Source organism: Sapajus apella, unplaced genomic scaffold (assembly GCF_009761245.1).
Source record: "Sapajus apella isolate SASKATOON/1434 unplaced genomic scaffold, GSC_monkey_1.0 scaffold13, whole genome shotgun sequence".
NCBI lineage: Eukaryota > Metazoa > Chordata > Mammalia > Primates > Cebidae > Sapajus > Sapajus apella.
This window is the reverse complement of record NW_022436953.1, coordinates 25,149,738-25,171,968: the sequence shown is the minus strand read 5'-3', so window position 1 is coordinate 25,171,968 and position 22,231 is coordinate 25,149,738. Positions and strand designations below refer to the sequence as shown.

The window sequence follows — 22,231 nt, the reverse complement described above, 5'->3', positions numbered from 1 at the left end:
ACAAGATGTCCAGAGAAAAGGCAGTGGCAGCAGCTTGGTGATGTCATGAAGGACCTGGGTTCTTGCTGTCGAGTAATGTTGATTTGTCCTCGCATGGTCACAAGGTGACTGCCATATTTTGAACAACGTATGCAGATATAACATTTGGCTAAAGAGGAGCACTTCCTCTTAGTGTGTGAGTTTTATTGTGTAGAAAATCATTTCTGAAAAGACCTTCAATAGACTTCTTAGTCCCAGTGACATGTGCCACGTTTGGGTTGAGGCAGTGGAGCCAAGGCACTAATCCTGGCCTGCCTACCTCTAGGCTTCTGGTTTTACAAGAAGAATTGTAACCATTTTGGCTAACACATTATAGTGGGATTTCTCATATACCTAGCAAAATAGTCCCAGGCAGAGCCTTTACCCACAAGGCTGGCTACTCTCCATTTGTCCCCATTCCCACCTCAAATCCATCTCCATCTTTCTCGGTCCTGCTCTGCTCAGGGACTGGCCTATGGACTGCATCACACAGGTTCTCTTGCCCTCTTGCATCCTGTTGGCCTCAGCCAACAAGAGGTAAAAGCAGGGGAGGAGAAGTTGGAAGGATAAGATCAGGGTATTTCTGCCCTCATTTCCTGTTTGCTTAGAATTACGGTCCTGGCAGGGCGCAAACTCTAGAACCAGAACTCCTATCTGGCTGCTCCTTCTGATGGCTTCAGTCTACATGGGGCTCTGATAACACTGCTTTTTCCTTTGGATCTTTTTTTTATTCTTTTTTTTTTTTGAGACAGAGTCTCATTCTGTCTCCCAGGCTGGAGTGCAGTGGCGCGATCTCGGCTCACTGCAACCTCCACCTCCCTGGTTCAAGTGATTCTCCTGCCTCAGCCTCCCCAGGAGCTAGGATTACAGGCACATGCCACCATGCTTGGCTAATTTTTTGTATTTTTAGTAGAGATAAGGTTTCACCATGTTGACCGGGCTGGTCTTGAACTCCTGGCCTCAAGTGATCCACTCACCTTGGTCTCCCAAAGTGCTGGGATTACAGGTGTGAGCCACTGCGCCCGGCTTCCTTCGGACCCTTTAGGCCTTGGGGTAGTAATATCTTCCCATGGTTGCTCATCCTGGGCACCTGGATTTGTTTCCTATGGCTGCTGTAACAAATTATCCCAAACTTTGTCTCCAAATTCATCTATTTTTAATCCTTCGGTTGCTGATGCTTTTGGTGTCATATCTAAAAAAACCATCACCTAACCCAAGGCCACAGTGATTTACAGCTATGCATTCTTCTAAGAGTTGTACATTATTTGCTTACATTTGGGTCCATCTATTTGTGTTAATTTTTATATATGGTGTGAAGGAAGGGTCTAGCTTCACTCCTTTGCATACACATATCCAATTGTCCCACTACTATCTGTTCTTTCCCTATTGAATTGTCTTGGCACCTTGGTTGAAAATCAGTTAACCATAAATGAATAGGTTTATGTTTGGACTTTCAATTCCATTCCTTCGATCTATATGTTTATCCTCAATACAATACCACACAGTCTCGATTATATAGCTTTGTATTGTCTTGAAACTGAGAAATCTGAGTCCTGCCAAATTTTTCCATGTTTTTCAAGATTGTTTTGGTTATTCTGGGTCCCTTGCATTTCCATATATATACATATATTTTGAGACGGAGTCTCGCACTGTCTCCCAGGCTATAGTGCAGTGGCGCAATCTAGGCTCACTGCAATCTCCGCTTCCTGGATTTAAGCAATTCTCTTGCCTCAGCCTCCTGAGTAGCTGGGACTACAGGTGTGTGCCACCATGCCCAGCTAATTTTTTTTTGTATTTTTAGTAGAGACGGGCTTTCAGCATGTTGGCCAGGATAGTCTCGATCTCCTGACCTCATGACCCACCCTCCTCGGTCTCCCAAAGTGCTGGGATTACAGGCGTGAGCCAACCACTCCTGGCCTTCATATAATTTTGGTTTTTAAGACAAGGTCTTACTCTGTCACCCATGCTGGAGTGCAGTGGCATGAGCATAGCTCACTGCAGCATCATACCTCTAGGCTCAAGCGATCATCTTGTTTCTACCTCCGGAGTCAGGACTATAGGTGTGCACCGTGCCTAGCTAATTTTATTTTTTATTTTTTGCAGAGACAGGGTCTTGCTTTGTTGCCCAGGTTGGTCTCAAAGTCCTGGCTTCTAGTGATCTACCTGCCTTGGCCTCCCAAAGTGCAGGGATTACAGGTATGAGCCATCACACCTGGCTTCCCATGTGAATTTTAGAATCAGTTTCATGACTGTCTTCTGGTGTTACCTGGAAGGCAAAGACAAGTACCTGAATCAGCTATGCCCTGCTGCGCTTTGTAGGGTGTCTAGCCTATGAGTATACCTTAAATACTCTTGAATTGAATGCCTTATTTCAGGTTTTTTTTTTTTTTTTTTGAGATGGGATTTGGCTCTTGTTGCCCAGGCTGGAGTGCGGTGGCACAATTTCGGCTCACTGCAACCTCTGCCTCCTGGATTCAAGTGATTCTCCTGCCTCAGCCTCCTGAGTAGCAGGGATTACAGGCGCCTGCCACCATGCCTAGCTAATTTGTAGTATTTTTAAGAGAGGGCCGGGCGCGGTGGCTCAAGCCTGTAATCCCAGCACTTTGGGAGGCCGAGGCGGGTGGATCACGAGGTCAAGAGATCGAGACCATCCTGGTCAACATGGTGAAACCCCGTTTCTACTAAAAATACGAAAAACATTAGCTGGGCATGGTGGCGCGTGCCTGTAATCCCAGCTACTCAGGAGGCTGAGGCAGGAGAATTGCCTGAACCCAGGAGGCAGAGGTTGCAGTGAGCTGAGATGGTGCCATTGCACTCCAGCCTGGGTAGTAAGAGTGAAACTCCATCTCAAAAAAAAAAAAAAAAAAAAAAAAAAAGAGAGAGAGATGGGGTTTCATCATGTTGGCCAGGCTGATCTTGAACACCTGACCTCGGGTGATCCACTCACCTCGGCCTCCCAAAGAGCAGGGATTACAGGCATGAGCCAACATGCCCGGCCTATTTCAGGTATTTTTTTGTGTGGAGCTTGGAATGAACTTTCACCTAGAAGAATGCTAAGTTTCCATTACAGAACACTGAGCTACAAGCAACAACTACAAAACAACTGTGGTTTTAACCATGGTTTACGACTTACTTTTCAGGGAGTCTGGAGGTATGTGGTTGATTCAGCAATTCAACCATGTCCATCTTTGCTCTCCACTGTCCCCAGCACTCTGGTCTTTCCTCATGCTTGTCACCTTATGAGAACCAGATGCTGCCAATATGGCAGCCCCACATTCTTATACCAGCCATCTCAAAGGGGCAGAAGGGTCAAGGGTTTTCTTTTCTGGAGGCTTTGTGTTCTATCCAGTTGGGAAGCCCTCTCACATCTTACACACCCAGAGTGCATCACATGACCCTAGACCAGTCACTGGGGAAGGGGAATGAGATTACTGGGACCTGGTTAGAGCAATCACGTTTCATCTAAGGAAGCAGGCACACACATGTGTCCCTCCTGAAATACAGATAACCAGGGATGGGTGAGATAGTAGCTGTTGGACAGCAATGAACACTGCCTAACTCAAGTTTAGTAGACATGGTGAACAAAATGGTCTATTTGTAGGTTGTGTGGTAACCCAGCTTGTAATATTGTTCCTTCGAGAAAACATGCTCTTAGCACCAAAGAGAACTTTTGAGAAACAATACTCGAATACAATCCAAAATACATGGAATGAAATTCATACATTTATCTTTCAAAGTATACTGAATATAATTCCATTTTTCTTGGGCCCTTCAGGAGGTATTCTTAGAATCTTCTAGTTTGAGAATCAGGCCATACCTGCTCACGCCTGCAATCCCAGCACACAGGGAGGCCAACGTGGGCAGATCACTTGAAGTGAGGTTGGGGCTTTGCAATGAGCTGAGATTGTGCTACTGCACTCCAGCCGGGCAAGGGAATGAGGCCTTGTCTCAAAAACAAACAAACAAACAAAAACAAACAAAAAAAAAGAATCAAATGTGAACATAGACTGTCATTGAGACCAACCCAACAGTCCTATAGACAGTTTATTTATTTATTTTTTTCAGATAAACTTAGAAATTATCTTTTCTAGTCTTAAAGTTGAAACTTTCATTTGTTTAATCTGAGTTCCTTCCTCAGGAAAGGATCCCTCAGGCCTCTCAAAGTATCAAAAAACTGAAACTCACCAGGTGACTGCATCCAATGGACACCAGGCCCTCTCATAAGTCCCCACACTTCCTTCCCTCTCCTGACTTCCTGTTTTTCCACACATTGTTACATTGCTTCCCTGCAACTGTAGAAACTCCTGATTTTAGTTGGGCAGGGCAATGGATCTGAGACTGAGCTCTCATCTCCCTGAGTGCGGCACCCGGCTAAAGCCTTGTTCCTTAGTAATAATGGTTGTCTTCGTGACTGGCTTTCTGTGAGTGGGGTAGCAGGGCCTAGACCAAAACCCTGGTGTTCTGGTGACATTGTGTTGTAGATATTTAGAAGGATGGTTAACAGAGTTTACCTGTTAATTTGTTCTGCCATACTTACAAAAAGTGGTATTGCCAGCTGCACATAAACATTTGATTCATCCAGCTGGCCCTCAATCCCAGCCATGATGGCACAGGGAAACTAAAGTCACAGGTGAGCAGCAGAGAACTTCTGGTCTCCACGTTCCGCGTTCATCCTGCTCCACCGCAGGAACCTCGCTCAACACATACGCACTTCGGTGCCCATGCTGGTGCCAGGCTGTGGCTGTGTCCTGGGCAGGCGAAGGAACCCAGGGAAGATGCAGGTCCAGTGGGGTGGGAAAGGGGGCCAGAAAACCAAGATTCTCACGGCCCTGCAGTGTGGAGTAAGGGGGAGCTCATTGCACCTCTGTCAAGGGAACAAAGGATCCCCTCCAGGCCCCTCGCGTGCACCCGGCGGTTCCGGCAGGCGCCTTGGAAACCCGGCCGGGCCCGTAGCCGGCCTCCCGCCACAGGCGTCGCTGTGTGCTCGCGCGGGGCCTGGAGCCGCGTTCCGCTGGGAGCGGGCGCTCGCGCAGAGCAGGGGTTTCAGTTTCTGGCGCGAACTTCCGCCGTTCCGAAGCTGCACCGCGAATTGGCGCGATGTCTGGGGACAGCAGCGGCCGCGGGCCCGAGGGCCGGGGCCGGGGCCGGGGCCGCGAGCCGCACCGGGATCGCACCCGCTCCCGGTCGCGGTCCCCGCTGTCGCCCGGGGCCCGCCGCGGCGCCGCGCCGGAGCGCAGGGAGGCCCCAGAACGCCCGAGCCTGGAGGACACAGAGCCGTCGGATTCCGATGACGAGATGATAGACCCGGCCAGCTTGGAGGAGGAGGCCGACCAAGGCCTGTGCCGCCAGATCCGCCATCAGTACCGGGCGCTCATCAACTCCGTTCAACGTAAGGCGGCGCCTCCGTGCGGTGCGGGCAGGGCCGCGGTTCCCGCCCTGCGCCGGGCGCGGTGGGGAGGGCGCAGGAGGCAGGTGCCGGGTGCAGGCCCGGGGCAGCGCGGGTCGAGACGCGCCGGGAGCAAGCCCCTCGTCGCATTCCGCACCTTAATTTGTTGACAAGAGTGCTCCCACAGTTCTATGGCTGGAGCTGCGCAACCTTGGCGGGGGGCGCGTGGGTTGCGGAGTAACAGGCTGCGAAGGCTGGAAGCCAGAGCCCAGCCAGCTGGGTGGGGACAGGCAGGACGCGGACTCTGCGTGCTTTGATTGCTCCCGGCGGTCCTCTGCATGGGCTCCCGCCCCCGCAGCGGTAGCGGCGGGAGAGAGCTGTCAAATGCACGTTCTTGGACCCCACCCGGACCCAGGGAATCCGATTCTCTAGGTGGACCCGCCCAGCTGTGCAGGGGTCCTCAAGATGATGGTGTTGTTTGCAAAGCTTGAGAACCACTCGGTTATGGAGCACTCAGAGGCTGCAGCCGGAGTCCAGCCCTTTGGGTTAAGCTTTGAGGGAGGCAGGGTTTCCTTTAAAAATTCATGCTGCATGAAGGGTAGAGTCGCCTTTCTCGTTTTTCGAGCTATTTTGATTATAATTACTCAGGGCGCAGGGGCCACGGCTTGGCTTTGCTATTGTAGGTGATAACTTTGTCAACTGCTTATTAGTGAATACTGAGCAAGTTTCCCAAAGTTTGTATTTTTTAAAATAGAAAACCGGGAGGACATACTAAATGCCGGTGACAAATTAACAGAGGTCCTTGAAGAGGCCAACACCCTGTTTAATGAAGGTAATTTGTTATTTTATATATGATATTGTGTTTTATGATACTTTTAGTGTTACATAAGCACCAAATGATTGACATCAAACAATTCCCACATTTATAATAGTGCTTTCCCAGTTTGGGAACCGTTTCATTATAGCAATAATGTCATTTTTATTATGCACTTACCATATAATGAGGGCTTTCCAATGAATTCTGGGGGTGGGTTCCGCAGTCTGTCTTAAGCTCCCAGGCGATTCTGTTGTCTGTTCAAGTTTCAGAACTTTACACGTTTTACCTTTTTTCTTTTTCTTGTGTTTACTGCTGTATCCCTAGTACACATTGGTTGAGTGGATGAATTAAAGAACTGAGCTCGCCTCTGACATCCTGTTTCTTTCCTGTCCGATTCTCAGTCTTGCTTTCCTCAACTCCTTGCTGTTGGTCCACGTGTAACCCAGTGGAGGTGGCAAGGCCTGCAAGTGGGCCTGCTGGTCTCCAGTCTGGGGTGCGTGCGTGTGTGCGTGTAGAGAGAGCTATCCCAGGTGCGTGCGTGCGTGTGTGTGTGTGAGAGAGAGATAGACAGAGAGACAGAGAGAGATCCCAAAGCACTGAACTCTAGGCCATGGGTGCTTTAAAAAAATAACCTTCATTTGAATTGAAAGCAGCGGCAGTGGTATTGGTAGCAGCCGTCTGCCTGCCCGGTGATAGAGGGGTACTCCCTGATGAGAATACTTGATCACAGAGCCATAGGACTACTCCCCAGACCACTGTCCCCTCCAGGCCTCTCTGACAGGTTTGTGCAAACACAAGGGGAGAATGCAGCCATTACGTTGTTTTTTTCTTTGATATTTGTGATGGAGTCTCGCTCTGTCTCCCAGGCTAGAGTGCAGAGCGCCATCTCGACTCACTGCAACCTCCACCTCTCAGGTACAAGCGATTCTCCTACCTCAGCCTCCCAAGTAGCAGGGATTATAGGTGCGCGCCACCACATCCAGCTAATTTTTGTATTTTTAGTAAAGACAGGGTTTTGCCATGTAGGCCAGTCTGGTCTTGAAATCCTGACTTCAGGTGATCCACCTGCTTCGGCCTCCCACAGTGCTGGGATTACAGGCATGAGCCACAGCGCCTCACCGGTTCTTCATATTCTTAAAGGACTAACTAGAATGTTTATTTTTAGTCATTGCTGAGTATGACTAGTGCTTTAAATGTTGTCTCCTTTTATCACTTTATATATGCTCTTCAATTTCTGCCTTTCTTTGACCGCAGCCTCCTTACCATTCCCCATCTTCGTCTACGGATTTGCTAAGCATCATCAAAGCCTTCAGGAACCAGGTCTTTCTCCTTCACCTGGTTAACTCCCTCTCCTGCCCTCTTAAGTTTGTCTTCCTTTCACAGCCTGGACTCCCAGTCTCCTCACTGTTAGTCTTGACTTGGCTCAATTACTCCCTTGATATTTACTGTGCCTCTGGTCACTTCTTTATCCCTACATCATTTCACCCTCAGCTTTTCCACTATTTAAAGCAATATTTTAGGGCAAAATTATTCACTCAGTGGGGCCCTAGGAGTTGCTCAGCGAACAATAGATGCTTGACATTCATGGATTTGATGGTCTGAGTTTGTAAAACGAATAAATAAGTCACTAGATGAAAGGAGAAGGGAATGGGGCAGAGGTAGGCACAGGATGTTCATGGGAGATGAAGGAAGGGGTCAACAAAAGGAAACAATGGGGCTGAGGGGGCTAGCTTAATCAGACCCTGCCAGCAACAGGGAGCATGTAAAGTAGTCTGGGAACACCTACAAAGAAGAATCCTAAAGGAAGCCTCAGAGGAGGGTCACTCTGTCACCCAGGCTGGAGTGCAGTGGCATGATCTTGGTTCACTGCAACCTCCACCTCCCAGGTTAAGTGATTCTCCATCTTCAGCCTCCCAATAGCTGTGATTACATGCATGTACCACCATGCCCAGCTAATTTTTGTATTTTTAGTAGAGACGGGGTTTTACCATGTTGGCCACGCCAGTCTCAAATTTCTGAGCTCAAAGTAATGTGCCTGCCTCGGTCTCCCAAAGTGCAGGGATTACAGGCATGAGCTGCTGTGCCCCGCCTGTTTCTCCTTTCATTTAAATCTTTTTCCATAGCTTATCTTAAATCCCATGTTCTCTCTCAAGCCTTTTTTGAGCACCCATTCTCAGAGGTCACTGTCTGCTGCCTGTAGACTGTTCATTTGGGTGGCTTTGCTGGGTTGCCTCTGAAGCCATACAGAGGCATGAGCCTCCTTGTGCCAGCCCGGCACATGCCATGATTTTGGTTGAGGCTCCTTAGCAACTTACCTATTGCTATTCACAAACCACCACGCCAAGCACAGGGCCTGGCATGGAGTGGGCATTTCATTTTCCTTACATCGGCACACACGATAATTGTGACTAGGATGGGTTATTGAGATGGGGAAAAGTGACGTGAAAGGAGTTTTGCTCAACTGGGGTTATTTAAGAGATTGTGATTCAGCTAACAGCAGTAGGGGAACTAGAGAGAAAGCTGGCTTTTAGGAAGACGGATCAGCTTTGTGAGAGATTTTGGTGAGTTGGGCAGGGAACAGGTTTTAGAAGGAGATGGGTCATTTGCCTATTGAGTTTTTTTTTTTTTTTTTTTGGTCCAGTGGGAAATCCTGGTAAGTAGTTGGAAATGTAGGGAAAATATCTGTGGATAATGTATATTTTGTAATGTGAATATTTTCTTTCTTTTTTGAATAGTGTCCCGAGCAAGAGAAGCGGTCCTGGATGCCCACTTTCTTGTTTTGGCTTCAGATTTGGGCAAAGAGAAAGCAAAGCAGCTGCGCTCAGACCTGAGCTCATTTGACATGTTAAGATATGTTGAAACTCTAGTAAGTTCAAAGCTATAGACTCTGAATAAAAACTGTTCTGTCAATATTGTATAATTGTTTACTTCGTTCATATCAGTATGCAAATGACCTTACTTCATTCTTCTTCTTTTTTGGTCTCAGATTCCTCCAGAGAGATCTTACCAAATTAAACAGATGAAAGTAGAGCTATGTGGTAGAATTTAGGGTGGAGGCTTAGAGCAGTTTTGAAAATCCTGTTGTGTTCTGTCTTAAGATGCTGGGTGCTGTGGTCATTTGCCAATGGCCATTTTCCCTTTGTTCACTGGTGTTTTAGGTCATTCTCAGTGACCTGGGACCTTTGTCCTGGGCTGGGCAGAAGCCCACTCTGAGATGGCAGAGCCCAGCTGGAGTTGAGTTAGGCCTGGCGAGAGGGCATGTTTTGGTCTGTCTTTAGAATATTTCAGAACCATATGAATATGATTGGGTTTTGCTTTTTGTGGTTTTATGTTTTATTCAATTTTCTTTGCCTCTTGACAAGTTTAAATAGTTGTTACCTGCAATTCTAAAACTGTTCCTTAATGAATTTACCAAAAAAAAAAAAAAAAAGCACACAGAGACGACCTTGTATCTTACTTTGTTGTCTTTTTAAAAAATTCTATTCTGGCCGAATGCAGTGGCTCATGCCTGTAATCCCAGCACTTTGGGAAGCTGAGGCTGGTGGATCACCTGAGGTCAGGAGTTTGAGACCAGCCTGGCAAACTTTGTGAAACCCCATCTCTACTAAAAATACAAAAATTAGCTGGGTATGATGGCGGGCACCTGTAATCTCAGCTGCTCGGGAGGCTGAGGCAGGAGAATCCCTTGAACCCATGAGGCGGAGGTTGCAGTGAGCCAAGATCTCACCACTGCGCTCCAGTCTGGGCTACAAAGCAAGACTGCGTCAAAAAAATAAATAAATAATTATATTGGGAGCCAACCTCTGTCCTAGCACACATAGCTGCACCTCAGTATGAACATTGCCTTTGCATTTCTAACTGGATGTTTATGTTAAATCGTTTTTAAAATAATTTAGTATTATTTGATCTGACCAGATGAAGTAATTTTTCCATAAAGGCATGAGGCACAAGATTATTTCCAGTTTGTCTTTCAAACCTTTTCCTTTTTTTTTTATTAGCTTTTTTTTATTGTGAAGCATAATGCACTTAGGAAAATGCATTCTAATATACAGGTCAATAAAGTAACCATATAATGGGTATTTCTTTAAAAATTACTTTTTCTGGTTAAGTTCTGTACTTTAAATAACCTATCAAAACAAATTCTAGAAGTCTTAAAGCATTATATATAAAACCTTAAATTAATAGTTGTCCAGTCTCGGTGGAGAAGACTTTCCTATGTGTAACATCAAATATAGACACTATGAGGAAAGATGGGTGGATCTCTCTGTCAGTTGAACAGACCAAAACTGCCATGTCCACCTACTAGGGTGCAGTGGGAGAACAGGCAGCAAGGGAGCGGAAAAGAGCTGACCGCAGTGCTCTGACCAGCCTCTTAAGAGCGTTTCTTTTCTTTCAAGTCTGGTTGTCTTTAATAGGGTTAAGCTCCCTGAGGGTTTTGTGATTATTGTTTATATATGATATTGTCATCATAATTGGATAACTTATAGGCATTTTATAGCATAATGTAATAAAAGTTTACTTTCATAAAAGCAAATTCAACATAACACATTTTCTGTAAGATAGTTTGAGATGAGATAATTTGACTTCTGCCAACTCTTCCCAGGAAGGCAATTTTAGGATGAGCCATTCTCTCAGAGATGCTGCTCTCTCAGAGCAGTGGCTCTCCGGATATACTGAGATACAAGCTGAATAGAGATTTGTAGGAGGTTGGCTAAAAATTAAAATCTGAACACCAGCTGAACTTCCCTGTGCTATCTTGAAGCTTTTGATTTGAGATTTAATTGTATATTTTTATGCTAGTGCAGCTTTGCTAATACATGAACTATTTGTGACACAGAAATTCCTGGGGAGGCCCGGTGTGGTGGCTCATGCCTGTAATCCCAGCACTTTGGGAGGCCAAGGTGGGTGGATCATGAGGTCAGGAGTTGGAGACCAGCCTGGCCAACATGGTGAAACCCCGTCTTTACTAAAAATACAAAAAGCCAGGCGCAGTGGCAGGCACCTGTAATCCCAGCTACTTGGGAGGCTGAAGCAGGAGAATCGCTTGAACCCAGGAGGTGGAGTTTGCAGTGAACTGAGATCATGCCATTGCACTCTAACCTGGGCAAAAAAGTAATACTCCATGTCTTAAAAAAAAAAAAAAAAAAAAAAAAATCTCAGGGGGCTGAGTTCTGGCATACCTGAATCCCTCTGGTTGCCAGTGGGCTAGAGCAGAGTTTCTCAGCACTGGCACTAATAATTGATTGACATTTTGGGCTGGGCATGTCTCTGTTTTGAAGGCCTGTACTGTGCATTATATGATATTCAGCAGCCTCCCTGGCCTCTACCCAGTAGATGCCAGCAGCATATCAGTTGTGACACCCAAAATGTCTCCAGGTATTGCCAAAAGACCCCGGGGGGCAAGTATACCCAGGTTGAGAACCACAGGTCTAAATCATTTCACTTTCTTACCCAAAGATTTTAAGTACATTAAGGAATATTTTCTGCCAAAAAGAAGGTAGCTTTGAAAATTGGATTTTAACTCCAAAGTTGTCTTTACAGTAAAAAATTTAGCCAACATGTTAAGACCCTGAATGCAGGCTTTGCATCTGGCCTCTTAAAGGTTGAATGATGCAGTTTATTGGATGTGGACAATGATTGCTTGTGGCTTAACTGGGGTTTTTTGTTTTCCTTCATTTTTGTAGCTGACACATATGGGTGTAAATCCGCTAGAAGCTGAAGAACTCATCCGTGATGAAGATAGTTCTGATTTTGAATTCATAGTCTATGACTCCTGGAAAATATCAGGCAAAACAGCAGAAAACACCTTTAATAAAACTCATACATTCCACTTTCTGTAAGATTATTTTAAAAATCCAACAGACCAGCCATTTGTGAAACTTAAATTGTGTTTTCTTGTAGGGACAAAGATTATTTGGTCTTGTAGAGGTGACAGTCTTTATTTGGAGACTTTCAAAACTTTGATGTAAAAGTTCATACACTAGGCTGGGCATGGTGGCTCATGCTTATAATCCCAGCACTTTGGGAGGTGGAGGCAGGTAGATCATCTAGGCTTAGGAGTTCAAGACCAGCCTGGGCAACATGGTGAGAACCTATGCTCTACCAAAAATACAAAAAAATTAGCCTGCTGGTCCCAGCTACTTGGGGGGCTGAGATGGGAGGATCACTTGAGCCTGGGAGGCAGAAGTTGCATTGAGCCAAGATCATGCCACTGCACTCTGCCTTGGGTGACAGAGTGAGACCCTGTCTCAAAAACAAAAAGTCCATAAACTCTAGATGTGGATGGAACCTTAAAGGATCTTTCATTCTGCTTTAGCAGGAAAGGTCAGAACCTCTTTACCAGTGCTGTCTCCTGGCTCCTTTGCTTCTAGCTCATGAGACTCTCGGTTTATCATCTTTGAAATCTTTATCATATGATGGGATTTCTTATCAGTAGGAGGATCCTACCTTGTTGGATGACCACTCATCTATATTTGAAGATTCCTAGTCACTGCCACATAACTGCCCAGTTCATTTTTTAGATAAAGGTCTCATTTGAAAAAAAAGATTTCTTGGCCGGGTACGGTTGCTCACGCCTGTAATCCCAGCACTTTGGGAGGCTGAGGTGGGTGGCTCAGGACATTGAGACTATCCTGGCTAACCCAGTGAAACCCTGTTTCTACTAAAAATACAAAAAAATTAGCTGGATGTGGCAGCGTTTGCTTGTGGTCCCAGCAACTCGGGAGGTTGGGGCAGGAGAATCGCTTGAACCCGGGAAACAGAGGTTGTAGTGAGCCGAGATCACACCCCTACACTCCAGCCTGGGTGACAGAGAGAGACTCCTCTCAAAAAAAAAAAAAAAAAAAAAAAAAAAATTTCTTTCATATTCAAATGAAATTGGCTTCTGTCTCAATCCCAGCTTGGTCCTATGGAGAAACCAAAAACAGCTCTTACTGGTTCTTCTCTAACAGGACTTTCAAGCTTATTGGTTTTGTTGACCAGCAAATGCTTTCTCTAAGGTAGCCATCTGACTTGTTAAGTCCTTTCTTCTTTAGGTGGTATAGCTCCTGGGCATTTGTCATTTCTAATTCATCTTTTTTTTTTTTTTTAATTCATCCTTTGATATTGCTAGTGGCTCAGGTAGAAGACTTTGGAGATGACAGTGTAGTAGTGTGGTTTGGCATCTATTTTTAGCAAGACTTCAGGTAACTCAGGTGCCCAGAGCCATTTGTATACATTCTGTTTAGTAGAATATACACCACACTTTATCATAGGATAAAGTCTAAATCTTTGTTTTTTGCTGTTGCACTAAACTCGTAAATCCTAGGCTCTAAAGATAAAGCCTTCAACTTTGTCTCATCATTCAGCCCAATTTCCAGCCACAATGAAGTACTTTAAACTGTGTCTTTCTACTTGCTGTTCTCTTGGTCTCCAGTTCCTTTATTCTTTTCCATCCAGTAAAGTTTATCTCACAGGCCCCAACTTGAAAGCCTCCAGCAACTTCTCCAGACAGAGGTGTTACCAGTGTAGGATCAGATTTCCCACATCACTCCCATGTCTGGGTAGATATCTCTGCCCAGGTATCCTCATAGCTCTTGAGCAGTACTCTCTAAGCATCCAGGATCTCTACCATGTTATTTGATTGATTGATGAATGGATACTGCTCCTTGTGGAGCAGGAGTGTGCTCAGAGTAGCCTACCCTGTTATGTTGAAATGGACCTATGTGCATAATGTATCTGTCCATCTACATCATATACATTCGTCTCCTCAAGTGTAGGGACCATATGAGCCTGTATTCTTGGGGCTTTCATCTCCACATGATACATCTGTTCCTGTAGCCCAAGTCTGCATTAGGGCTTTTCAGGGTGCTGGTGGAGAAAGTCCAGAAGGAAAAGGAATCCCATGGCTATGACTTGCTTTGTTATCCTAAGACAGGTGTGTTCTGTAGTCCTGGGCTGGGAGCCTCTCCCTTGGCATCTGCAGATCAAAGGCTTCTAACCCCACTGGAGCTTCCCCATATACATATTCATCCTTCCCCTGATCTCAGAAGTTGGCTTTGGAAAATAGATAATAGGTTAGGTGGGAAGACATCACAGGCACATTGACTGGCTTACTGTGCAGGGCAATATGAAGGTGTCTCAGGAGGTATCTGGGGTTGAGTAAAGCTCCTAGAGTTTTGTAAAAATATAAAAGAAGTCAGAAAGGATGTCATAAACCTTAACCAAGGGTCTTGGTCTGATGTCAGCTTATGTATATATCACTGATGCCTGGTCTGAATTTGACTATACCATGCAAACTAATTTAATTAGCGAAATTAGTTTGTTAAACAACAGGCAAAAAAAGACATGAAAGCATATTTTTCATTAGGTTGGGTTCAATATATGGAGAGTTTCCTGCGCCAAAGCCACGAACTGATCGTCCAAGAAAAGTTCCTACAGTACGAGAGGAGAGGGCAATGCCCGCCCAGGTTTGTTTGTTTTAAAATGTTGCTTTTTAAAAAACACCTGAAAGTTAAAATAGCTGTTAAAATAATGTGCATGCAAGTTGGCCATTTTTTCTAAGCTTTCGGGTCTGGAGCCAGGTTTTGTCACTTAAATAATCATTTGATTTAAGCCGTTAAGCATTTTATTGGATTTGTTGCTTGTCTTTGTTTAAACTAATTTCTGTAGTTTTCATCAGTTCTCCTAAGCCAGGGTTTCTCACCCTCACCACTGTCAACATTTAGGGCTGGATAATTCTTGGTTTGGGGAGCTGTCCTGTGCATTATAGGGTGTTTAGCAGCACCCCTGGCCTCTACTTACTATATGCCAGTAGCCCACCCCCACCCCCGAGTTATGACAACCAAAAATGTCTACATATGACAACAAATGTCCCCTGGGGATGGGGGGAAAGTCATGCCCACTAGAGAACTACTGTATCTAAACTGCCCTTTTGTATTTTGCTATTTTATGTTCAACCTGAAAATAGTTGACTTTGTAATGTTACTCTTCCATTAGTAACTTGAAACTAGAAAATCTGTATTTTTTTAAACCATAAATTTTACGATGGGGATATAAACTGCTAGCAATCCCCAGCAGAAGACATTTAGGCTGAGCACAGTGGCTCGTGCCTGTAATCCAGGTGCTCTGGGAGGCTGAGGCAGGAGGATCACTTGAGACCAGAAGTTTGAGACCAGCCTGAGCAACACAGCAAGACCCCATACCTAAAATTTTTTTTTTAATTAGCCAGATGTCTTAGGCAAGATAGCATGAATTAAAAAAAAAAAAAAAAAAATAGCCAGGTGTAGTGGTGCACACTTCTAGTTGCTACTCAAGAAGCTGAGTTGGTAGGATCATTTGAGCACAGGATTCTGAGGTGACAGTGAGCTGAGATTGTGCCACTGAACTCTAGCCTGGGTGGCAAAGCAAGACCCTGTCTCAATTTAAAAGTTTGGGTGTGCAAGAGAGAAGAAAAGGCTGTTAATAGGCAATTAAGTAGGCTATCAGCTTGATAATCACTTCATTTTTTTCAGTTAAGCAGAATGGAAGAATCTCACCAAGAAGCAACAGAGAAAGAAGTAGAAAGAATCTTGGGATTATTGCAGACATATTTTCGAGAAGATCGTAAGTGTTAACACCAAATTCAAAGTGGATTTATCTGTTCAATGAGTTTACTTCTGTTTAAAAGGCAATTTCAGCCGTATGTAATGTTTGAAGCATTTTGATAACTTCTTGGCATATACATTTAATGAGGATTCTTCTTTCCTTTAGAAATTTCATGTGAGAACTTTGAAGTTAGCTTTTCATTTTTATCTTTAAAAGATGGGGATTTTTTTGTTACAAAATGAAATATGCCATTCAAGTAAGAAACGTCAAAAGTACCTATTCCACCTCATTATAAAATGCAGTGTATATATTTCAAATTATTTTGTTTATCAATCCTATACACATCTACCTAAATAGTTTTTGTTTTTCTTGTTTTCCAAGCTAATCATAATATGCACATTCTTCTGTTATGTGACTTTTCCATGTGGACATTCTTCCATATCATTACATATAGATCTCCCTTATTTTGTTCACTGATTCCCACTATATGGCTGTACTATAAATATATTTAACAGATCCTCCATTAATGGAAAATTAAATTTCTTTTTTTTTTTTTTTTTTTTTTTGAGACAGAGTCTCGCTCTGTTGCCCAGGCTGGAGTGCTGTGGCACCATCTCGGCTCACTGCAACTTCCACTTCCCAGGTTCAAGCGATTCTCCTGCCTCAGCCTCCTGAGTAGCTGGGATTACAGGCACACGCCACCACGTCTGGCTAATTCTTTTTTTTTATTTTTATTTTTTATTTTCAGTAGAGATGGGGTTTCGCCATGTTGGCCAAGCTGGTCTCAAACTCCTGACCTCAGGTGATCTGTTAGCATCAACCTCCCAAAGTGCTGGGATTTTAGGTGTGAGCACCATACCCAGCTGGATGATTAAGTTCTTTATAGCATTTTACTCTTGTGTAAATTGCTGAAGTAAAAAATCTTAGTATGTAATTTTATGTACTTATGCTTGTATTTCTGCAGGACAGCCTTTTAGAGGTGGCTTCCAGGTAAGTGGGCATACATGATTTTAGAAGAGATGCCATATTGACCTCCAGAAGGATTGGATTGATATACACTCTTTTTTTTTTTTTTTTTTTTTTTTTTTGAGATAGAGTCTCACTCTGTCGCCCAGGCTAGAGTGCAATGGCACGATCTTGGCTAACTGCAACCTCCACCTCTTGGGTTCAGGCAATTCTCCTGCCTCAGCCTCCTGAGTAGCTAGGATTACAGGCACGTGCCACCACGCCCAGCTAATTTTTGTATTTTTAGTAGAGACAGGGTTTCACCATGTTGGTCAGGCTGGTCTTGAACTCTTTGGCCTCCCAAAATGCTGAGATTACAGGCATGAGCCACTGCGCCCAGCCTGGATTGATATACATTCTTGTGGCAGGATGAGTGCTCGTCTTTTCTTTGTCTCTCTGGCAAATGCTAGAGAGTACTGATATTAATGATAAGCAAAAATTAATTTTTTTTTCTTTTTGTCTATAGCTGATACCCCAATGTCCTTCTTTGACTTTGTGGTTGATCCACATTCTTTCCCCCGTACAGTGGAAAACATCTTTCATGTTTCCTTCATTATACGGGTAAGATTAAAGATTATTTTTAAATTGCTTTTATATGCTTTTAAAAGAATACATAAGAAAAGCTGTAGAAGGGAGCTGGCAAAGGTATCTGTATACACTAGCCATTATATGTTTCAGACCCATTATAGCAAAATATTAACTGGCATATTAGGTAGAAAAAGCTACCTAAAATTTTATGTGCTTGCTTTTATGTTATAGACATTATTTAGAGAAAGAATTGAAAGATTTGAATGCAACTGTAGATTAGATAACAGTATGGTATAAATGTTAAATTTCCTGATTTTGATAACTGTCATATTGTATAAGAGAATATCCTTGTTCTCAAGAAATACACACTGAAAGATTAGGGAAAAGGAGCAGGCCACCCATCATTCTCACTTCATTCATAAATAATAATATGTAGAGTGATAAAGTAAATGTGGTAACTAACACTTTTATGACTGATGAATATGGGTAAAGGCCATATGGCACATGTTTATAGTAGTCTTATAACCCTTTAAGCCTGAAATTATTTCAAAATTGGTTTAAAAAAAAATTCTACTCAGAAATGTACCATGGAAATTTGCTTTAGACTGTCTTTAATCTTACTTCAGGTTGCATTCCCACATATAAGATGAATTTGATTTTAACCTCAGAGAAAAGCTTGTGTCAACCAAAGTATTTTCTCAGAAATGATAACAAAGGCATATTTTGTCAGTGGTCCCAGTGACAGAATTATGCAGAATAAAATGTGGAGTATTCCAAAATATATATAAATCAGTTAAAGAGACAAGATGAATTTCACTTAAGAGATTCTCAGGATGAAGGCTGCGTCTGGGTAAAAGAGCTGATTAGAAACCCAAAAGATATACCCTGTGTAAACAAAAGATATTAGAGAAGTCTTATCTATATCGTCACCTTATTATGTGTATGGTATAATTTTATTTTCTAAGATACTGAGTTTTCTGAGTAATTTTTTTCAACTAGTGGTTATAGATTTAAGTCTAAATTTTTGTCTCCTAAAATCATGTTTTCGTTTTAGGATGGTTTTGCAAGAATAAGACTTGACCAAGACCGACTGCCAATAATAGGTAAATGATACTATCTTCAGAAAAATTAATTTTAGAGAAAATATATTTGTTAGTAGAATTTAAGTAATGTATTTTACTAAATGTAAATGCATTTTCAATGTAGATTAACTTTTACAATGTTGTATCTTGCTCAACTACCTGAAGATACTGAAAACGTGGTCAGCGTCTAAAATTTTGATGGATTCATCTGTATCACTGATTCGACATCTGCTGTAAATATTAACAAAGAAATGATACAATTTCCCTCAGATTTTAATTTAGAAAGTTGGTGATTGCAGTCATTTTTGTAGTATCCCTCTTTCTAATCATGTTTTGTCAAATGCCAGCACCTTGTTTTCTCCTTGAGGTTCTAGGAATCTTTTATTCTTACGTGAATAATTTCACTCTCCATTCTTAATGTCCTCCTAAGGTCTCCTGTGGAGAGTGAATATTTCCATCACACTTGACTTTCAATGTGCTCAGTGTCCTGTTGGACTCACTAAGGCTTAGCTCTGTGTGTCATACACACATAGATATGTAGATTTTCAAATGTCTGGAATATGTTACTCCAGTACCTGTTTCTTTTAAATGGAAACAGATGGGATTACTGGCTTCTCTAATAATACCGCAGCAGCTCCATAATGCATGACATCCTAAAAAGTATGTACTATTTTAAGAATCTTTTCAATACAGGTACCACTGCTATTATTCATCAGTTTCTGTTTAGATTACCTGTTCCAATTTGATAACCTTTGAAAAATTTGTCTTTCAAACAGAGCCTGTTAATATTAACGAAGAAAATGAGGGATTTGAACAAAACACACAAGTTAGGAATCAAGGAATTATAGCTTTGAGTTATCGTGACTGGGAGGTAAAGCTCTGTTGCCCCTGCATAGTTCTGACTCTGACTTCTCTTGAAATAAACCCAGTGCCTAAATGTTTTTTGTTGTCTGCCAGGAGATTGTGAAGACCTTTGAGATTTCAGAGCCTGTGATTACTCCAAGTCAGAGGCAGCAGAGGCTAAGTGCTTGATGCTCGCTGAAGGTAACATTTTTAATGGAATGGCTACACAGTTTTATTAATGTTTATTTGGCAATCCAAACTATCCTTTTTCCCTGTTCCAGTGAAATGTGGATTTTTGCCTCCCTCTAGTGCCCTATTCTTAGAACTGTATGTAACAGGTGAGAAAGGCATAATGATTCTACTTTCCCTTTTCTTGATAATGACAATGGTGCTGTTAAGATCTGTAGCTGAGGCTGGGCGTGGTGGCTCATGCCTGTAATCCTGAGGCTGAGGCAGACGGATCACGAGGTCAGGAGATCGAGACCATCCTGACCAACATGGTGAAACCCCGTCTCTACTAAAAATGCAAAAATTAGCTGGGCGTGGTGGCGTGCGCCAATAATCCCAGCCACTCAGGAGGCTGAGGCAGGACAATTGCTTGAATCCAGGAGGCAGAGGTTGCAGTGAGCCGAGATTATGCCACCGTGACAGAGCAAGACTCCATCTCAAAAAAAAAGAGAAAGATTTGCAGCTGAAAGAGGCAGTACAGGATTGTTCTTGGTTTGGTGGATTTTTTTTTTTTTTTAGTAAAAAATAGAAAAAAGGTCTCACTATATTGCCCAGGCTGGTCTCAAACTCCTGGGCTCAAGGGATGCTCCCACCTCAGCTTCCCAAAGTGCTGAGATTATTTATGAGCCACTGCACCCAGCTTCTTTTTTTTTTCCCCCCCAACAAACTGGTAAATTAGCCAAAAGAAATACTGAATTCTCCCATCCATGTTGTTGTTCACTGTCCCATTAGATTTGCTTATTTTATAAGTACAAAGCAGAAAAGGAGGATTAGGATAGAATTACCTTAGAATAATATTGGTAAATTGGCATTTCTGAAATTTGTATTAGGCTATGAAAGAATTCTTCATTTATATGAAGGGTAACATTTCTAGAAAGAAATCTTAATAATGATCTGGCATTTTGTAGTGCAGACAGTTGTGGATGGGAATCAGAAGACCTAGATTCTCTTGGCTCTGACCCTTACTTTATTTATTTTTGCCCCTTACTTTAAAATCATGGGCAAGTCACTTAATCTCACTCAACTTCATTTTTTAAAAATCTATAAATACATGTATAAAATGGGAAGATTTTCAAGTTAGATCATTGCTAAGGATTTTTTCAAGCTCAAATTTTCTGATTTTGAGCATCAAAATAAACTTTTTAGTACTTAATGTAGACACTTAATATGTACTTCAATTAACTGAAATACTTTTGTTCCAAGATAATTTACTTCTGTAAAAATATTTTAAATGAAAGAAAATAAATGTAAGATACATATATATATATAATGTGGATTTCCCTGGGCCCTGCTCACTGAGGAAGGCTAGTTTGTTGGATTTCATTTATGTATGTTATACGAACTTTTGGTTTGTTACCTATAAACTGTTAACCAGATATTTCCCCCCCTTTTTTAGGACTCAGATGGATAATGAAGTCCAGAAAGGAAAGTGGCACATGTTGTATATATTGTATGATTCAACATTTTTAAAGGCAGATTGTTTTTAGTAAAATGTAGCTTTTGGTAGTTAATACATTTGTGATGATTGTCTTTGATTAAAGGAAACTCACTGCCATATTCACAAATAATTGTAGTTGCTCTTTATTTTCTAGTCATGGGAGAGGGTCTCCTTTGTCTAATCCTGTCCCAATGAAAGTTTTACTTAGGTCATTAATACCCTTTGGGCCATTATGATTCCTTTTACTCCTTTTTGCCACGAAGTTAACTGGTCAAGTCAACAAATAGGTTATACCATATGAAACTGTTGTTTTTATAGGTAAAACATGGTCAAATATGAGCAATTTCCTATGATTCAGCCTCTGATTTACATATAAGAAACTATTAAATCCTCTGGCAAGCCAGGCCAGACTACTCTCCCCAGTAAAACCAGCCCTGGTTCCTTCTTGCCAGCATGCTACTCCATGCTTCTCATCTCTGCTGGGCTTTCAAGTCTAGTCAGTTTCTTCTCCCAGTGCCTACTTTTCTGTTTTATTTTTTCTCGCTGCTTCTCTCTGGCATCAGGGGTAGAGGTGTCTTTTCTGTGGAAGACTCTGGGCTCTAGTGCCTCGTGCCTCCTAGGGGGTCTGATCTCCGTCATCCCCTTGACCTGTATCTGGAGTTTTCCCTTCAACCAAGCTCATCTCTCATTAAAAAATGTTACCATGACCCTCTTCAAGCTGCTATGGTATCACCTCTTTTTTTTTTTTTTGAGATGGAGTTTCACTCTGATTGCCCAGGCTGGAGTGCAATGGCCTGGTCTCGGCTCACTGCAACCTCTACCTCCTGAGTGCAAGCGATTCTCCTGTCTCATCCTCTTAAGTAGCTGGTATTATAGGTGCCCGCCACCACATGCAGCTCATTTTATTTTTTTGTATTTTTAGTAGGGATGGGGTTTCACCATGTTGGTCAGGCTTGTCTCTTAAGTCCTGACCTCAAGCAATCCACCTGCTTTGGCTTCCCAAAGTTCTGGGATTATGGGCATGAGCCACCGCACCTGGGTCCCTATCACCTCTTTAATGAGAGTCACTTGCTGTCTCCCCGTGTGTCAGTCCATGGCAATGTGGCACCTCCTTTCCTGCTAATTTACTGAGTCTGTTTTACGCCAGATTTCCTAATTCCTTTCCAAATTGTTAATGCCAGTGGATACATGGCTGTGTACTTCACAGCTGGAGAGTGATACTTTGAAACTGTGTATCCTTGATGTCTGTTGCTTTCCCGGTTCCCCTTTCATAGTCACTGTTATCATTTATGTTTCATTCATTCATTCATTTATTTGAGATG

At 42.9% G+C, this 22,231-nt stretch overlaps 1 protein-coding gene across 2 annotated transcripts; it reads left to right on the top strand.

Annotated features, from left to right (window-relative positions):
- The first annotated feature begins 5,055 nt into the window (after window positions 1-5,055).
- NSMCE4A (NSE4 homolog A, SMC5-SMC6 complex component) lies at window positions 5,056-21,039 on the top strand. Of its 2 annotated transcripts, XR_004270030.1 has the most exons (12): window positions 5,056-5,407; window positions 6,159-6,236; window positions 8,957-9,087; window positions 11,906-12,057; window positions 14,569-14,668; window positions 15,713-15,803; window positions 16,750-16,775; window positions 17,257-17,351; window positions 18,373-18,421; window positions 19,177-19,271; window positions 19,358-19,444; window positions 20,868-21,039. XR_004270030.1 is itself a non-coding variant. In XM_032281864.1 (11 exons), exons 1-10 carry the CDS (start codon window positions 5,116-5,118, stop codon window positions 19,430-19,432), a joined length of 1,158 nt encoding a protein of 385 aa, XP_032137755.1. In that variant the 5' UTR covers window positions 5,056-5,115; the 3' UTR covers window positions 19,433-19,444; window positions 20,868-21,039. The 2 variants fall into 2 exon arrangements, 1 of the variants encoding a protein (XP_032137755.1); XM_032281864.1 differs by lacking the exon at window positions 16,750-16,775.
- The last annotated feature ends 1,192 nt before the right edge of the window (window positions 21,040-22,231 follow it).